Source organism: Oncorhynchus masou, chromosome 30 (genome assembly GCF_036934945.1).
Source record: "Oncorhynchus masou masou isolate Uvic2021 chromosome 30, UVic_Omas_1.1, whole genome shotgun sequence".
In the NCBI taxonomy this organism is placed as follows: Eukaryota; Metazoa; Chordata; class Actinopteri; order Salmoniformes; family Salmonidae; genus Oncorhynchus; species Oncorhynchus masou.
The window spans coordinates 26,856,719-26,875,061 of NC_088241.1; the positions used below are offsets into that span (position 1 = coordinate 26,856,719).

The 18,343-nt window shown below is 40.3% G+C and overlaps 1 protein-coding gene across 1 annotated transcript in view; it reads right to left on the reverse strand.

Moving 5' to 3' along the window:
* Window positions 1–18,033, reverse strand: part of LOC135522457 (myelin basic protein-like) — a 57,240-nt gene extending 39,207 nt beyond the window's left edge. The window contains exons 1-2 of the mRNA XM_064948731.1: window positions 17,872–18,033; window positions 1,627–1,685 (exon numbers count right to left, since the gene is read on the reverse strand). Of these exons, the coding sequence (XP_064804803.1) occupies window positions 1,627–1,671 (45 nt within the window). The 5' untranslated portion in view covers window positions 1,672–1,685; window positions 17,872–18,033. The remainder of the gene's footprint in view (window positions 1–1,626; window positions 1,686–17,871) is intronic.
* Window positions 18,034–18,343: the final 310 nt, after the last annotated feature.

Genomic DNA, 18,343 nt, shown 5'->3' on the forward strand with positions numbered 1-18,343 from the left:
GCACCAGAGTACGATCATCTCTATGAGACAGAACGTGTCTCCTTCCTCAGCAGTATGACAGCTGCATGGTCCCATGGTGTTTATACTTGCGTACTATTGTTTGTACAGATGAACGTGGTACCTTCAGGCGTTTGGAAATTGCTCCCAAGGATGAACCAGACTTTTGGAGGTCTACAATTGTTCTTCTGAGGTCTTTGCTGATTTCTTTTGATTTTCCCATGATGTCAAGCAAAGAGGCACTGAGTTTGAAGGTAGGGCTTAAAATACATCCACAGGTACATCTCAAATTGACTCAAATGATGTCAATTAGCCTATTAGAAGTTTCTAAAGCCATGACATCATTTTCTGGAATTTTACAAGCTGTTTAAAGACACAGTTAACTTAGTGTATGTACACTTCTGACCCACTGGAATTGTGATACAGTGAATTATAAAATGAAACAATCTGTCTAAACAATTGTTGGAAAAATGACTTGTGTCATGCACAAAGTAGATATCCTAACAGACTTGCCAAAACTATAGTTTGTTAACAAGAAATGTGTGGAGTGGTTGAAAAACAAGTTTTAATGACTCCAACCTAAGTGTATGTAAACTTCCGACTTCAAATTGTTTGTGCACTAAAAGCGTATACTGTGTATGTCCTGTAGTGTTGAGCAATTAGTGCTTTTTGACATTTTCAATATCGTTACAGATTTCTTTAAAACAAATGCATTATGTGGGTTCACTGCTGCAACAACACATAATAAAATAATTGATGGTAGTGACTGCCCATTACTATCACTTATTAGGCTCTAACCATAATTTACTCACATGACTTTACTTAAATAAAATATTGTGGTTGTTTATAATTACACATTTGATTTCAGTATGATGATGTTACTTCATTAATACAACTCCAATGACTGCCCATATCTGCACATCACTTATTAATAAACCATCCTTCATTCATATTCCTTTAATAAAATATTTCAGTTGTTAAGTACATATAAAAAAAAAAAATAAATTTAAAAAAATCGATATATATTTCAACATTATCTAATCTCTGCTCAGGCAGTAGCAGCCAGCCAGCCATCTACCTCTGTTTCCCAAAGAGACGTCCTTCAGGCTAACAGGCTAGCTTAGCTGGCTTGCTGCCTGCTGTCTGACAAAAATCACTATTTCAGCAGATCTTCAAGGTAGATTTTAAGACTGATAAATAACACCTGTCACTCTATTAGATGCATTGTCGGGTAGAGATACCTAAAGCAACTGCTCTCCATCCCACTCGTGTCTCTCTATCGCTCTCAGCGCCAGTCTGCCGGCCCCACAGGCAGGCTTGAACCAATGAAAACAGGTAGCTATAGGCGTAATGGATTCTGGTCATTGTAGTTAATTATCACATTTACTTCACTTAGATGGGTTGGACAACATGTCCCAGCGAGTAATTTCTCTAGAGAAATGGCACAAATGGCACGGTGAGTGCACAGAAAACATTTTTACTAAATGGAATTAAAATAATTGACCTAATGTTGTTCATTTACTTTTTTTTAACAAAAATAAACCAACATTTCAGTTAATCGCTGAGCACTAATGTCCTGTATACTTGCACAAAATCATGCATACGTACACTTCCAACTGAGATGCTTACCTTGCTCTGCGGCTGTGGCTCGTGTTTACCTAGATGCTGTCCCATGTTGTCAACAGAGACTGTGGAGAAAAGAGAAGAATGGTATCAGACCGATCTGGAATTACAACACTCCCTTAAAAATCTGAGACTGTTGGTTTCAGTGGCAGCAGAGCTGACATTAAAGTAAGAAAAACACGACTTCATAAATCACTCTCCCTCAATTCCCCACCATCCCCCAATGAACCAACAACCAACAAAATTAACAAAAGAGGAAAAAAAGAGAAAAACAAAAAAAGAAAACAATGCAAAAAAAACAGCAAAAAAACAGCAAGGCAAACTGTATACGTTTCAGTGCATGTGTGGCACTATTTACATGTGTGTATGTGTCTCTGTGTGTGCCCATGTGTGTGTTTGAATGCAAGTTTGTGTATATGCATGTGTACAAGCACCTGCGCGGCAACAGCCTCAGGCAAAGAGGCACAGTGTCACTCAAAACATATTACTTATTAATTTTTTTTTATTTGAGAGATCTTTTCTTTGACTGTCATTCTATCCCCGGCCCAGCAACTCCACTCCCACTTGTCTCCAGTTCCACATCTCACCCCCTTTGGATTTCTATGTGCCATATACGTGGCACGTATATGGCGCATAGTTGAAAGATATATAAAGTGGGGCAAAAAAGTATTTAGTCAGCCACCAATTGTGCAAGTTTTCCCACTTAAAAAGATGTGTCCTGTAATCTTCATCATAGGTACACCTCAACTATGACAGACAAAATGAGAAGAAAAAAAATCCAGAAAATCACATTGTAGGATTTTTTATTAATTTGCAAATTATTGTGGAAAATAAGTATTTGGTCAATAACAAAAGTTTCTCAATACTTTGTTATATACCCTTTGTTGGCAATGACAGAGGTCAAACGTTTTCTGTAAGTCTTCACAAGGTTTTCACACACTGTTGTTGGTATTTTGGTCCATTCCTCCATGCAGATCTCCTCTAGAGCAGTGATGTTTTGGGGCTGTTGCTGGGCAGACTTTCAACTCCCTCCAAAGATTTTCTATGGGGTTGAGATCTGGAGACTGGCTAGGCCACTCCAGGACCTTGAAATGCTTCTTACGAAGCCACTCCTTCATTGCCCGGGCGGTGTGTTTGGGATCATTGTCATGCTGAAAAGACCTAGCAACGTTTCATCTTCAATGCCCTTGCTGATGGAAGGAGGTTTTCACTCAAAATCTCACAATACATGGCCCCATTCATTCTTTCCTTTACAGGGATCAGTTGTCCTGGTCCCTTTGCAGAAAAACAGCCCTAAAGCATGTTTCCACCCCCATGCTTCACAGTAGGTATGGTGTTCTTTGGATGCAACTCAGCATTCGTCCTCCAAACACGACAAGTTGAGATTACCAAAATTTTGGTTTCATCTGACCATATGACATTCTCCCAATCTTCTTCTGGATCATCCAAATGCTCTCTAGCAAACTTCAGATGGGCTTGGACATGTACTGGCTTAAGCAGGGGGACACGTCTGGCACTGCAGGATTTGAGTCCCTGGCGGCGTAGTGTGTTACTGATGGTAGGCTTTGTTAATTTGGTCCCAGCTCTCTGCAGGTCATTCACTAGGTCCCCCCGTGTGGTTCTGGGATTTTTGCTCACCGTTCTTGTGATCATTTTGACCCCACGGGGTGAGATCTTGCGTGGAGCCCCAGATCGAGGGAGATTATCAGTGGTCTTGTATGTCTTCCATTTCCTAATAATTGCTCCCACAGTTGATTTCTTCAAACCAAGCTGCTTACCTATTGCAGATTCAGTCTTCCCAGCCTGGTGCAGGTCTACAATTTTGTTTCTAGTGTCCTTTGACAGCTCTTTGGTCTTGGCCATTTGGAGTGTGACTGTTTGAGGTGGTAGACAGGTGTCTTTTATACTGATAACAAGTTCAAACAGGTGCCATTAACACAGGTAACGACTGGAGGACAGGGGAGCCTCTTAAAGAAGAAGTTACAGGTCTGTGAGAGCCAGAAATCTTGCTTGTTTGTAGGTGACCAAATACTTATTTTCCACCATAATTTGCAAATAAATTCATAAAAAAATGATACAATGTGATTTTCTGCATTTTTTCCCCCTCATTTTGTCTGTCATAGTTGAAGTGTACCTATGATGAAAATTACAGGACTCTCATCTTTTTAAGTGGGAGAACTTGCACAATTGGTGGCTGACTAAATACTTTTTGCCCCACTGTAGCTACTGAAGTACGTAACCATGCTTACATGATTGAGCCCTCTCACACCAGAGAATGTTGCTTTAAGAAAGGATTAGAACTTGTTTCAGGACCTTGCTCCATAAGAGAGTTGAGTTAGCCAAAGCTTAGGCTATATGGCAGTTGTACAAAGTATGTCATTTTCTGTTAGTACCAGAAGATTAATTCCCAAAGCCAACATGCATTCCGTTTTGTAGTTAGCTGAAGTCGTGGCTGTGCGTGACTACCATAGTTCTTAGGAATCAGAAAAGACCATGCTCATGTGTTTGGGAGCCTACTGTAAACGAGCCTACTGTAAACGAGCCTACTTGCCAATTATTGTGATGATTATTTTTCGGCCTTTTAAAAGGGACAGGGGAACGATCACCTGGCTACTACTCTGATGTGCTAAGACCTCTTTTTGTTTTGAAGGGAAAAGTTGAATTCAGAGCAACTCATACACTCCTTTCCTTGCTTTCAGCAGTCTTCCATAAAGGCCCGTAGCAACAAAGCTGGAGTTTTTGGCACTGGATCTTAAAGACTTATTTCATTTGAATGCCTATCAAGATGCTGCTTTGTCCGCTGTTTATAATCTTAAGCCATATGCAGTAATATACTGTGTGAGACGTCAAGGGCTACATTTGGCCTCTACAAAAATGCACTAATTTGCTCTATACTGTACATGCTGTAGGTAATACTCACTATATTGCGGAGGTAATCATCCTGAGACTTACATGCTGTAGGTAATACTCACTATATTGTGGAGGTAATCATCCTAAGACTTACATGCTGTAGGTAATACTCACTATATTGTGGAGGTAATCATCCTGAGACTTTACATGCTGTAGGTAATACTCACTATATTGCGGAGGTAATCATCCTGAGACTTACATGCTGTAGGTAATACTCACTATATTGTGGAGGTAATCATCCTAAGACTTACATGCTGTAGGTAATACTCACTATATTGTGGAGGTAATCATCCTGAGACTGTACATGCTGTAGGTAATACTCACTATATTGCGGAGGTAATCATCCTAAGACTTACATGCTGTAGGTAATACTCACTATATTGCGGAGGTAATCATCCTGAGACTTACATGCTGTAGGTAATACTCACTATATTGCGGAGGTAATCATCCTGAGACTTACATGCTGTAAGTAATACTCACTATATTGCGGAGGTAATCATCCTAAGACTTACATGCTGTAAGTAATACTCACTATATTGCGGAGGTAATCATCCTGAGACTGTACATGCTGTAGGTAATACTCACTATATTGTGGAGGTAATCATCCTGAGACTACATGCTGTAGGTAATACTCACTATATTGCGGAGGTAATCATCCTGAGACTGTACATGCTGTAGGTAATACTCACTATATTGCGGAGGTAATCATCCTAAGACTTACATGCTGTAGGTAATACTCACTATATTGTGGAGGTAATCATCCTAAGACTTACATGCTGTAGGTAATACTCACTATATTGTGGAGGTAATCATCCTGAGACTGTACATGCTGTAGGTAATACTCACTATATTGTGGAGGTAATCATCCTGAGACTTACATGCTGTAGGTAATACTCACTATATTGTGAAGGTAATCATCCTGAGACTACATGCTGTAGGTAATACTCACTATATTGCGGAGGTAATCATCCTGAGACTGTACATGCTGTAGGTAATACTCACTATATTGTGGAGGTAATCATCCTGAGACTACATGCTGTAGGTAATACTCACTATATTGCGGAGGTAATCATCCTGAGACTGTACATGCTGTAGGTAATACTCACTATATTGTGGAGGTAATCATCCTGAGACTACATGCTGTAGGTAATACTCACTATATTGCGGAGGTAATCATCCTGAGACTGTACATGCTGTAGGTAATACTCACTATATTGTGGAGGTAATCATCCTGAGACTACATGCTGTAGGTAATACTCACTATATTGCGGAGGTAATCATCCTAAGACTTACATGCTGTAAGTAATACTCACTATATTGTGGAGGTAATCATCATGAGACTACATGCTGTAGGTAATACTCACTATATTGCGGAGGTAATCATCCTGAGACTGTACATGCTGTAGGTAATACTCACTATATTGCGGAGGTAATCATCCTGAGACTGTACATGCTGTAGGTAATACTCACTATATTGCGGAGGTAATCATCCTGAGACTGTACATGCTGTAGGTAATACTCACTATATTGTGGAGGTAATCATCCTGAGACTACATGCTGTAGGTAATACTCACTATATTGCGGAGGTAATCATCCTAAGACTTACATGCTGTAAGTAATACTCACTATATTGCGGAGGTAATCATCCTAAGACTGACATGCTGTAGGTAATACTCACTATATTGCGGAGGTAATCATCCTAAGACTGACATGCTGTAGGTAATACTCACTATATTGCGGAGGTAATCATCCTAAGACTTACATGCTGTAGGTAATACTCACTATATTGCGGAGGTAATCATCCTGAGACTACATGCTGTAGGTAACACTCACTATATTGTGGAGGTAATCATGGATGGTGCTGGAGAAAAGTAACCTCTCATTCATAGACAGAGCTCTGGTTTCAAGGACCAACCACCCATTTTAATAAAAAATATACTTGTTTTGAGGCCGTACAGTGTTTGTTTACGTTTACAAACATTGTAGTAAAACTAGCTTATATTTTGCGTTCTGATGCGGTATGACAGTTTAACTAAGCTCATGAGGTATTTTTAAGTTATACTATATATAATTAATTTAAAAGTCCCAAAATGGATGTAGCAATCGCAGATTGCCCCTTAGGTAGGCCTATTTCTAGTGCAGACCTATGCATTTATGCAGAGGTAAAATAAAGCCTGTTTCCCCCCCCCTACTGTGAATGCTAAAGCTTATTGAAACAGCTCCCTATTACAGCATGACATCGGGACCCATTTGAAGCCCCATGTGACATAAAATATAACCATCTCACCTCTCGTACTGTAAAGGCTACGGTCACACCTAATTAGGGCCGAGTTCAGTCCCAACAAAGGACAATGTAACAAAACACGCTCATTCTTTCTCATTATTTCATTGTCCAAAAGTATCCTTCAGTTGTTAGGAACAGTGAGTAGTCCTGTGCAACCCCCCTTGGGTACAGGCCCTGAGATTTGGGATATATTCAAACGCTATATCAAGCATAGTTTGGGCACCACGCCGAGTGCTTAAAAAAGAAAATCATGATCTCACTCTCTGAGACACTGGAAGTGTATTATCTGAATTCGAAATGTACGGTAAACAGCGCTCCGCTGCTGCCAGAACAATAACAAAAGTTTCATCAGCCGCACAGTCCATGGCTTTGTCTCCATTTCCAGACTGTTCTGCTCAATGTTTCATGTGGTTATTTGCTTCGGGCATGAGGAAGGATGTGTTCTTTTAAGATGTTGACCTTTTGTTAAGGTAAAGATGAGATTGGGACATTGATGCGGGGTTAATTCTTCATTACCTTGTCAATTGGATCGATGTTATTATAGGACACATCCAATTGATTTAATTCTTCATTATTTTCTGGCCTCTCAGAACTAAAACCTAATTTTGACAAGATAACGCCTGCCTATCTCTATAATGAATGTGAACTGGGTGGGTTGACGTTATTAAGTATAAAAGCACTAATGCTCTCTCTAAAAGCTTCATTTCTACAAAAGTTTTACCTGAACCCAAACTGTTTCTCAAGTAGATTACTAAGACAAGCTTGTTGTTGTTTAAAAATTGCCTTTTTGCTTTTGTGCAGATTGCCCGGTCTAATTTTCAATTAATTAATCAAGTGAAACTTTGTTCAAAGTATCTCTTTTTCAAACAAGCATTGCAGAGTTGGTTTCAATTTCATAACCCAGAAAAGAGAGAACAAATATTTACAACAAATATTATGGTTGAACTCAAATGTGCTGGTTGATAAAAGACCAGTATATATGGAAAAGATGTTTTGAAAACTGTATTTTGTTTTTAAATTATATTGGAATGGTTGAGTTATATCTTTCATTGAGTTATCGGAAATGTATAGGAAGGTCTGCTCAATCCAAGATTACAACCAACTGATTAAAGCATTACCCCATATCGAGGAGGCAGGTGGCAGCGGGAGGAGGTAGGGAACTGGTCTGTCTGCCCAAGATAAAGGATCAAAACTGGCAGAGGAACAAAAATAGGATAAATTAGAAAGCATACCAGTTTCATTTGATGACCAGGATGTTGACAGCTGTGTCATACAGATTGCAAAATAGCTGGGAAGTGATTGTTGATGTACTAATTACATGGCACTTGGTGTATGAGTGGATATATAAAACAATGCAAGATTCAAGACTTTGTGCCTTTCAGCTTAAATGATTGTAAGGGAATTCTTGCCACCAACAAAATGTTGAATATGTGGGGCATACAATCATCGCAGCTCTGTAGATTTCGTTGTGAAGATACAGAATCAATAGACCATTTGTTCTGGTATTGCCCTCAGGTAGCTTTTTTCTGGTCTCAGGTTCAGGAATGGCTGAAAATGCGTAACATTAATCTAAAATTGACCCTAGAAGTAGCATTGTTTGGAGATCTGGAGAGACTTGGTCAGTCAGTTACTAATACTCTTATTAGTGAAAGTATTTATCTTCAACTCGCAATCTGTGGATTCTATTCGATTACATTACAATTGTATGTTAAACATCACAGCATAGTTGAAAGAGAGAGATAGATATAGATATATATATATATACACACACTGGGGCAAAAAAGTATTTAGTCAGCCACCAATTGTGCAAGTTCTCCCACTTAAAAAGATGAGAGGCCTGTAGTTTTCATCATAGGTACACTTCAACTATGACAGACAAAATTAGGGGGAAAAAAACAGAAAAATCACATTGTAGGATTTTTTATGAATTTATTTGCAAATTATGGTGGAAAATAAGTATTTGGTCACCTACAAACAAGCAAGATTTCTGGCACTCACAGACCTGTAACTTCTTCTTTAAGAGGCTCCTCTGTCCTCCACTTGTTACCTGTATTAATGGCACCTGTTTGAACTTGTTATCAGTATAAAAGACACGTGTCTTCCACCTCAAACAGTCACACTCCAAATGGCCAAGACCAAAGAGCTGTCAAAGGACACCAGAAACAAAATTGTAGACCTGCACCAGGCTGGGAAGACTGAATTTGCAATAGGTAAGCAGCTTGGTTTGAAGAAATCAACGGTGGGAGCAATTATTAGGAAATGGAAGACATACAAGACCACTGATAATCTCCCTCGATCTGGGGCTCCACGCAAGATCTCACCCCGTGGGGTCAAAATGATCACAAGAACGGTGAGAAAAAATCCCAGAACCACACGGGGGGACCTAGTGAATGACCTGCAGAGAGCTGGGACCAAAGTTATAAAGCCTACCATCAGTAACACACTACGCCGCCAGGGACTCAAATCCTGCAGTGCCAGACATGTCCCCCTGCTTAAGCCAGTACATGTCCAGGCCCATCTGAAGTTTGCTAGAGAGCATTTGGATGATCCAGAAAAAGATTGGGAGAATGTCATATGGTCAGATGAAACCAAAATATAACTTTTTGCTAAAAACTCAACTCGTCATGTTTGGAGGACAAAGAATGCTGAGTTGCATCCAAAGAACACCATACCTAATGTGAATCATTGGGGTGGAAACATCATGCTTTGGGGGCTGTTTTTCTGCAAAGGGACCATGACGACTGATCTGTGCAAAGGAAAAGAATGAATGGGGCCATCTAATGTGAGTTTGAGTGAAAACCTCCTTCCATCAGCAAGGGCATTGAAGATGAAACTTGGTTGGGTCTTTCAGCATGATAATGATCCCAAACACACTGCCCGGGCAATGAAGGAGTGGCTTCGTAAGAAGCATTTCAAGGTCCTGGAGTGGCCTAGCCAGTCCCCAGCTCTCAACCCCATAGAAAATCTTTGGAGGGAGTTGAAAGTCCGTGTTGCCCAGCAACAGCCCCAAAACGTCACTGCTCTTGAGGAGATCTGCATGTAGGAATGGGCCAAAATACCACCAACAGTGTGAAGACTTACAGAAAACGTTTGACCTCTGTCATTGCCAACAAAGGGTATATAAACAAAGTATTGAGATAAACTTTTGTTATTGACCAAATACTTATTTTCCACCATAATTTGCAAATCACTTCATTAAAAATCCTACAATGTGATTTTCTAGATTTTTTTTTCTCATTTTGTCTGTCATAGTTGAAGTGTACCTATGATAAAATTACAGGCCTCATCTTTTTAGGTGGGAGAACTTGCACAATTGGTGGCTGACTAAATACTTTTTTGCCCCACTGTATAACCAAGAAAAACAAACTAGGCTAGATGAAAACGTAAAAGCGGAAAACGAATTGACAAAGACTAGCAAACCAAAGTAAGACGCCGACCCTTCAATACGCTTTGCCATCTTTCTCCAGACTAGAAAGATTTAAATATGTTCATGGCTTTGCCTGTGAACAGGACCACTTTTCCAGTAACCACACTGACAATGTGTTAACATTCTTCCCAAGGTTGTGAGTGTGAGAAACTCTGAACGTATTATCCGCAAGATTCTGGGAAACCAAAATAACATTCAGAGAATATCTATCTCACAAAGAGTGGTGAGAGGATACAGATGAGATGAGGTTTCCCCCTCACAAAAAATATGACAACCACAGCTGGAGCCTGCGAGGACTTGCACACCATGGGCGTTGCAGAAAACTGAAAGAAAAATCCATGCTGTAATTAAACTTCTACACAGCCGCCTCCAATCCAACAAAAGAAATTCCGTTCCTTGCCTTTTTGCACATGGGCCTCTATAAGATTCCATGACTCAAACACTTTGCAAATCAATGGGGGGGGGGGGGGGTAGAATACAGGCAGCGGAAGAGAACATACAGAGACAGTGGATGAGGATGATAAGGGAGAACCATATAGGTCTTACTCTCACACACACCCCTCTGGGTATATGAACCTTGCCTATTCTATTTGAAGGTTGTATGGGAGATACAGCACCAGGGAGGCATGCTAATTATAGGACAACCTTCCTCACATAGGCCAGCACTCGCAGTACTGCAGCACTCAGAGCTATCAATGCATATGAGCAATTATCTATATTCCCTCTAACTTCTGCTTGTGTGATTGCTCTGCTGCTGTCTGTTACCTAGGACCATGAGACTCAAATACTGTGAAAATCAAATAAAAATATATTGATTTGGTCTGGCTGAGAGGTTTAAGTCATTACAAAATACCTCATACACTTTCCCTCATATCAACATACTGCCTTCTGACTTGGTTGCCCATCTACTGTCAGCTGGTATTTTGTTTTAGCTAGTAGTTAATGTTTTTATTTATTTAATACTAGTCCCATAAGAAACTGGGGGTTTGTTTAAATTATGTTCATGCTCTATCCAGGGAGGATGTAAATGACTGCTCACCCATAGCTTAAGAGAGGAGAGCCCATCATTTTTAACATGTACCAACTTGGAGATAAAAGGCATCACAGCTCAATTCATGAGCCATACCTCCATATCTCCATCCAAGAGTGATTGTTTTAAGTATCAACAGAAAAAGCTATCTTCCTTCTCTACAGTGAGAAATGGATAAATAAGTATTCATTTATTCTGCTTCCCAACCTGTGAGACTGAAACAGATATCACTTTCCTGCAACATAAATTGCCCTTTAGGGATAAACAGTTATTTATGATTGCTGACAGAAGGAACTATGGATTACCCTGTAATACAAACAGAGGGCACAATAAATCCAAGACACAATGCTATACACTTCTCAAGTTTGACAGAACGAACACACATCATTGGGTGTATACACTTTACAGACTCAGAGAACAACAAACCTAAAATGGTATTCTAAACATTTGAGTTTCTATTTAGCCTGCATGGGAATCCTCCTCTTTGACACGTTATTCTGGTCACTGTACCAAACACAAGGTCAGCGAGCACACCGAGTGAAGTAGACACTATTTGGAGTCAGCCCCGGAGATTGGGAAAGACAAGTAAACAATTCACAGTGGTGCTGAGCAGTTTTTCCATGAGACTAAGATATCATTCTAAGATATCAGGGTATAAGTGTCCCATGACTCGCTCCCTCTAAGTCCTCATATCATCAGTGTTAACTAGCCACAATGATAAACTCCCAGAAGGAGTACCAGTAGCATCTCCCAGCTGTGTGTGGTCTTAGTAGGGGCGAGAAACACTGTCCTCTCCATGGTGCTGAATGCAAACCAATACACTCACTCATCTCGGTTTCTCTCACACACACACACACACACACACAGACTTCCTGTCATTATATCAGATAATGGATCCATATGTGCCAGGAACGTGTGGGGCTGGTGTGTATGTATCCATGGAAAATGAGATAATATACAGACATCCTTGTGGGTGGTGGACAAGTGCTTCATTTAACCCTCCAGGTGCCCTTGGTTGCCAAAGGGCTTATGTAACCCACTTGGAGATACTCAGTGATACTAAGTCCCTGGTAGTGACACTAGAGCCAGGGTCAGAGGCCGACTGACTATTATTTTTCAACGCCGATACCGATTATTGGAGGACCAAAAAACCGATACCGATTAATCGGCCGATTTTTGTTTGTTTGTTGTTGTAACAATTGCAACAATACTGAATGAACTTATTTTAACTTAATATAATACTAGAGGTCGATCGATTAATTGGAACGGCCGATTAATTAGGGCCGATTTCAAGTTTTCATAACAAATCGGAAATCGGTATTTTTGGGCGCCGATTTGCCAATTTAAAAAAAAAAATGATACCTTTATTTAACTAGGTAAGTCAGTTAAAAACACATTCTAATTTTCAATGACGGCCTAGGAACGGTGGGTTAACTGCCTCGTTTAGGGGTAGAACGACAGATTTTCACATTTTCAGCTCGGGGGATCCAATCTTGCAACCTTACAGTTAACTAGTCCAACGCAATAACGACCTGCCTCTCTCTCGTTGCACTCCACAAGGAGACTGCCTGTTACGCGAATGCAGTAAGCCAAGGTAAGTTGCTAGCTAGCATTAAACTTACTTGATATTAGCTAGCGTGTCCTGCGTTGCATATAATCTGACTGAGCATACAAGTATCTGACTGAGCGATGGTAGGCAGAAGCAGGCGCGTAAATATTAATTCAATCAGCACTTTCGTGCATTTTTCCAGCAGCTCCTCGTTGTGCGTCAAGCATTGCGCTGTTTATGACTTCAAGCCTATCAACTCCCGAGATGAGGCTGGTGTAACCGAAGTGAAACGGCTAGCTAGTTAGCGCGCGCTAATAGCGTTTCAAACGTCACTCGCTCTGGGCCTTCTAGTAGTTGTTCCCCTTGCTCTGCATGGGTAACACTGCTTCTATGGTGGCTGTTGTCGTTGTGTTACTGGTTCGAGCCCAGGGGGGAATGAGGAGAGGGACGGAAGCTATACTGTTACACTGACAATACTAGTGTCTATAAGAACATCCAATAGTCAAAGGTTAATGAAATACAAATGGTATAGTGGGAAATAGTCCTATAATTCCTATAATTACTACAACCTAAAACTTATTACCTGGGAATATTGAAGACTCATGTTTAAAGGAACCACCAGCTTTCACATGTTCTCATGGTCTTCTCCAACACTTTGTTTTTGCATTATTTAAACCAAATTGAACATGTTTCATTATTTACTTGAGGCCAAATTGATTTATTGATGTATTATATTAAGTTAAAATAAGTGTTAATTCAGTATTGTTGTTATTGTCATTATTACAAAAACAAACAAAAATTAAACGGGCGATTAATCGGTATCGGTGTTGAAAAATCATACATTCGGTCAACCTCTATATAATACATCAATAAAAATCAATTTAGCCTCAAATAAATAATGAAACATGTTCAATTTGGTTTAAATAATGCAAAACCAAAGTGTTGGAGAAGTGCAATATGTGCCATTTGAGTTCCTTGCTTAGAACATATGAAAGTTGGTGGTTCTTTTTAACATGAGACTTATATTCCAAGGTAAGAGGTTTTAGGTAATATAGTATTTATAGGACTATTTCTCTCTATACCATTTGTATTTCATTAACCTTTGGCTATTGGATGTTTTTATAGGCACTTTAGTATTGCCAGTGTAACAGTATAGCTTCCGTCCCTCTCCTCGCCCCTACCTGGCCTCAAACTAGGAACACATCGACAACAGCCACACTCGAAGCAGCGTTACCCATCGCTCCATAAAAGCTATGGCCTTTGCAGAGCAAGGGGAATAACTACTCCAAGTCTCAGAGCAAGTGACTTTTGAAACGCTATTAGCGCACACCCCGCTAAATAGCTAGCCATTTTACATCGGTTACACCAGCCATTAGGCTGATAGGCTTGAAGTCATAAACATGGCTGTGCTTGCGAAGAGCTGCTGGCAAAACGCACGAAAGTGATGTTTGAATGAATGCTTACGAGCCTGCTGCCGCCTACCATCGCTCAGTCAGACTGCTCTATCAAATCATAGACTTAATTATAACATAATGACACACAGAAATACGAGCCTTAGGTCATTAATATAGGTGAATCCAGAAACTATCATTTCAAAAACAAAACGCTTATTATTTCAGTGAAATACGGAACCGTTCGGTATTTTATCTAATGGGTGGCATCCCTAAGTCTAAATATTCTTGTTACATTGTACAACCTTCAATGTTATGTCATAATTACGTAAAATTCTGGCAAATTAGTTTGCAATGAGCCAGGCGGCCCAAAATGTTGCAAATACCCTGACTCTGCATGCAATGAACGCAAGAGAAGTGACACAATTTCACCTGGTTAATATATTGCCTGCTAACCTGGATTTCTTTTAGCTATATATGCAGTTTTAAAAATATATACTTCTGTGTATTGATTTTAAGAAAGCATTGGTGTTTATGGTTAGGTCAGTCGTGCAAGGATTGTGCTTTTTTTCGCAAATGAGCTTTTGTTAAATCATCCTCCAGCGTTGCATCGATTATATGCAACACAGGACACGCTATATAAACTAGTACTATTATCAACCATGTGTAGTTAACAAGTGATTATGATTGATTGATTGTTTTTTATAAGACACGTTTAATGTTAGCATTCGCGTAACAGGCAGGCTCCTCATGGAGTGCATTGAGAGGCAGGTTGTTAGAGCGTTGGACTAGTTAACCGTAAGTTTGCAAGATTGAATCCCAGAGCTGACAAGGTAAAAATCGTTCTGCCCCTGAACAAGGCAGTTTACCCACCGTTCCTAGGCCGTCATTGAACATAAGAACTTGTTCTTAACTTACTTGCCTAGTTAAATAAAGGTGTAAAAAAAAAAAAATAATAATAATAATTCTGCAAAATCGTCATCCAAAAATACCGATTTCCAATTGTTATGAAAACTTGAAATCGGGCCTAATTAATCGGCCATTCCGATAAATCGGTTGACCTCTCGTCAGAGGTCAACTACTGTCCTTGGAGAGAGCATCTGGTGTACAGCAATCAGGGTCATGTTCGTGAGGGCACATAAACATAACGTTTTTTTTGCAACAGAAAACTTTTTTTTGTTTGTTTCTTATTGGACAAGTCCATGTTATCCCTTCCTTGTTTCAGTACATTTTTATTGTGTTTAGTGTCTAGTGAACATGAACCTGGGCACAGAGTTGGATGGAACAAAACCTGAGCCTCTAAAGTTTCTCTATCCCTATCAATTTATGTTCTCCCCTTTCACTTCTTCCTTTTCCCTCTATACTCATCTCTCTCAATCTCTGGGAAGAGAAAGGATATTGTTTAAATATCTCTCCATCCTTCCTTTGCTCTCTACCCACTGCTCCCTCAAGCTCTGGGAAGAGAGATTTGTGAGTGTTTGAATGCCTGTGTGAGTGTTTTGAATGTCATGTTTGTGGGCAAGGCACTGTCCTACTCCCCTGTTCACTGGGCTTCAAGACATTTTTGTCATTTTAGAAGTTCACAGAAAGGATGACCTTAAACGCCATGGTCGCACCACAGTCCAAGATTAGCAGAAATGCCAGTATAGACCCCATTGCAGCATCACTGTGGTCCTGTTTGACACAGCAAGCCCATCATTAGTGGCAGAACCAAGCTTTGCTTTAGGCCCATTCTGTCAGCACTGAATCATTGATGCGTACAGCTGTGTCTTTTACAGTCGGAAGTTTGGGCAGTTCTTCTCAGGTCCATAACATCTGGTCTTGATACTCCATATGACCTGTGATATTTCCAGTTCCTGGCAGCAGCACGTCCATCACTTAGCTCTCATACTGCCACACAGTCTCTCCCAGACCCTGGGCAGAAGAACCAAACACTGAAGACTATAAAATGTGATTTCTGGAGGACCTTCACAGCAGAGAAATGCCTGAAAGCAACACCAACTGGTGCAGACATGAGAGGAAGTGAGATAGACAGAAGGGAGGAAGTTGGTGAGAGTGGGAGGACAGAAGTTACCTTGGTGATTCATCTACTTGCACAGGCATTCCATTAGACATGCAAACAGGAGTCTCTCTAACACACACACACACACACACACTTCCGTGTTCTTTCCCACACAGGACAACATAAACACACACACATTAACACACATTTAAAGTCTTGTATTGTATCTGTAAGCTACTTCATTCCCCGATATATGCATGTCTAATATGGACCAGCTTGTGGAAAGAACTAGAAGACTTTACTGTTGAGCTGGTTTCCTGTGTATCAACGACATTCCCCTGGGTCTCTACAGCAGCAAACCAAAATACTATGAATAGTCACAAAACACCCCAACTTATATCAGCACATGCTGAGGGTTATAGCCAATATAAAGGGCTTTATAAATACATTTGATTGATTGCCAATAGACACACTCAAAACCGTGTTCCCGCAGTGTGTCAGGTGCAAGAAGGAGTGCTTTGTGAAAGGCAAATGAAGGAACGTTAAAGCACCAAGACATGTGACTGTTAAACAAACAGCTGAGCATTTGTGTCTGACTGAGTCAACACCTCTAATATATTATGGAATCTCTTCCAATAACCTTGTAATTCAGTAGAAAATCCAGAACTATCACTTTCCTGTCGATTCTGTTCAAAACTACAACAGTGTGCAACGTACATTTCGCACAATACATTGATCTTACAGATTACTTTTTTTCCCCGATTAAGTTGGAGGTTAGTGTTTTGTTAATTTGCTACTACCAGATGCCTTCTTTGAAAACAGCACATAGAAGATGATACATGTCGATGACATAAGTCTGTCAGTTTAGACCTGGCCTCAAATAGTATTTGAAACATGTTTTGGAAATAGTCCCAAAAGTGCACTGTGCGCCCATCTGTGTCCAGTTTGAACCCACTTGTGTGCAAGTGTTTTTATTTATAGAACTCAGCACATCAAGAGAGGATGGCTTTGGGGTCAAATGTTTTCTTCTGATCCACAAAAGCCTGGATAGGTGACTAACCTCTCACCAACTAGAATAAAATGGGCAATCGATTGTAACACAGCAGGCCCAGACAGTGCATCTCATTGTGGACTACATGTAGGCTATATGGTGTTAGTATTGTTTACATCTTCCTCAGCGACCTGTTTATAATTGTATTGTTTTACGCAGAGTGGGCTGCTCTCTCCATCCATTCCAATATGAGATAGTTCTGGCCAAGGTGCCTAGTCCTAGCATAACATTCAACTGAGAGTTGGTGTGAGCAGTGCTTGGAGGAAAACGTGATATTCGACCGACAGTGACAGTCTAGCCCATTTTGTTCTGTAGGCCTTATGTGAGGCTATAGAAATATTCGTATTGACAATAGGCATGATGTGTCGCTTTGTCAAACATTCAACTGAATTCATGCATAACACGACATTCCTCGACATTCTTACGCAGGTCGAAACTTAACAATCTCATATAGGTTGAAGACAACATACAAGTTTACTAAATCGGTTGATGCCGCGCAACAAAACAGCTGTCAACAGAGCTGCAATGTATCAGTCACATGGACGGGCGCTGCTACAACCACAATTTACTATCATTTGAGTTTCTTTTTCGGCAGTCTTTTACATACCCTTCTCCGTTTAGATCGAATCAAATGCATCCACCATAAGAGTCTGTGATTTTGATGTGACGTCTCTCTTCTCGTGGACCATAACGTTTTATCTTCCGCGGTTCGGCGTTGTTTTCACCTTCTTCGTAAACATGTACGTCTCGTTTGCTTCCTGTTTTACGTACAGTGATGGTTGTTTCTTCTGGGTGGGGCGGAATGTTGATGCAACGCAGAGAAATGTGGGCAAAAGTCCCGAGCATGCCCGCACACGTCACTGTAACATCTGTGTCACGAGACACGTTCGTTCGAAGTACGTGATAGAGTGGTTGCTGCCCTTGTGAAGAAAATGTATCTTGTTGTAAAACGAAGTATATCGGGCAACACATAAGCTGCGGCAATGTACTCTATTGCTTTAGAAGGCTAAGCATGCAGATAGGATACGATTCATACACAGGCTTTGAATTAAATGGAATTGGACATGGTGAACTCTGTT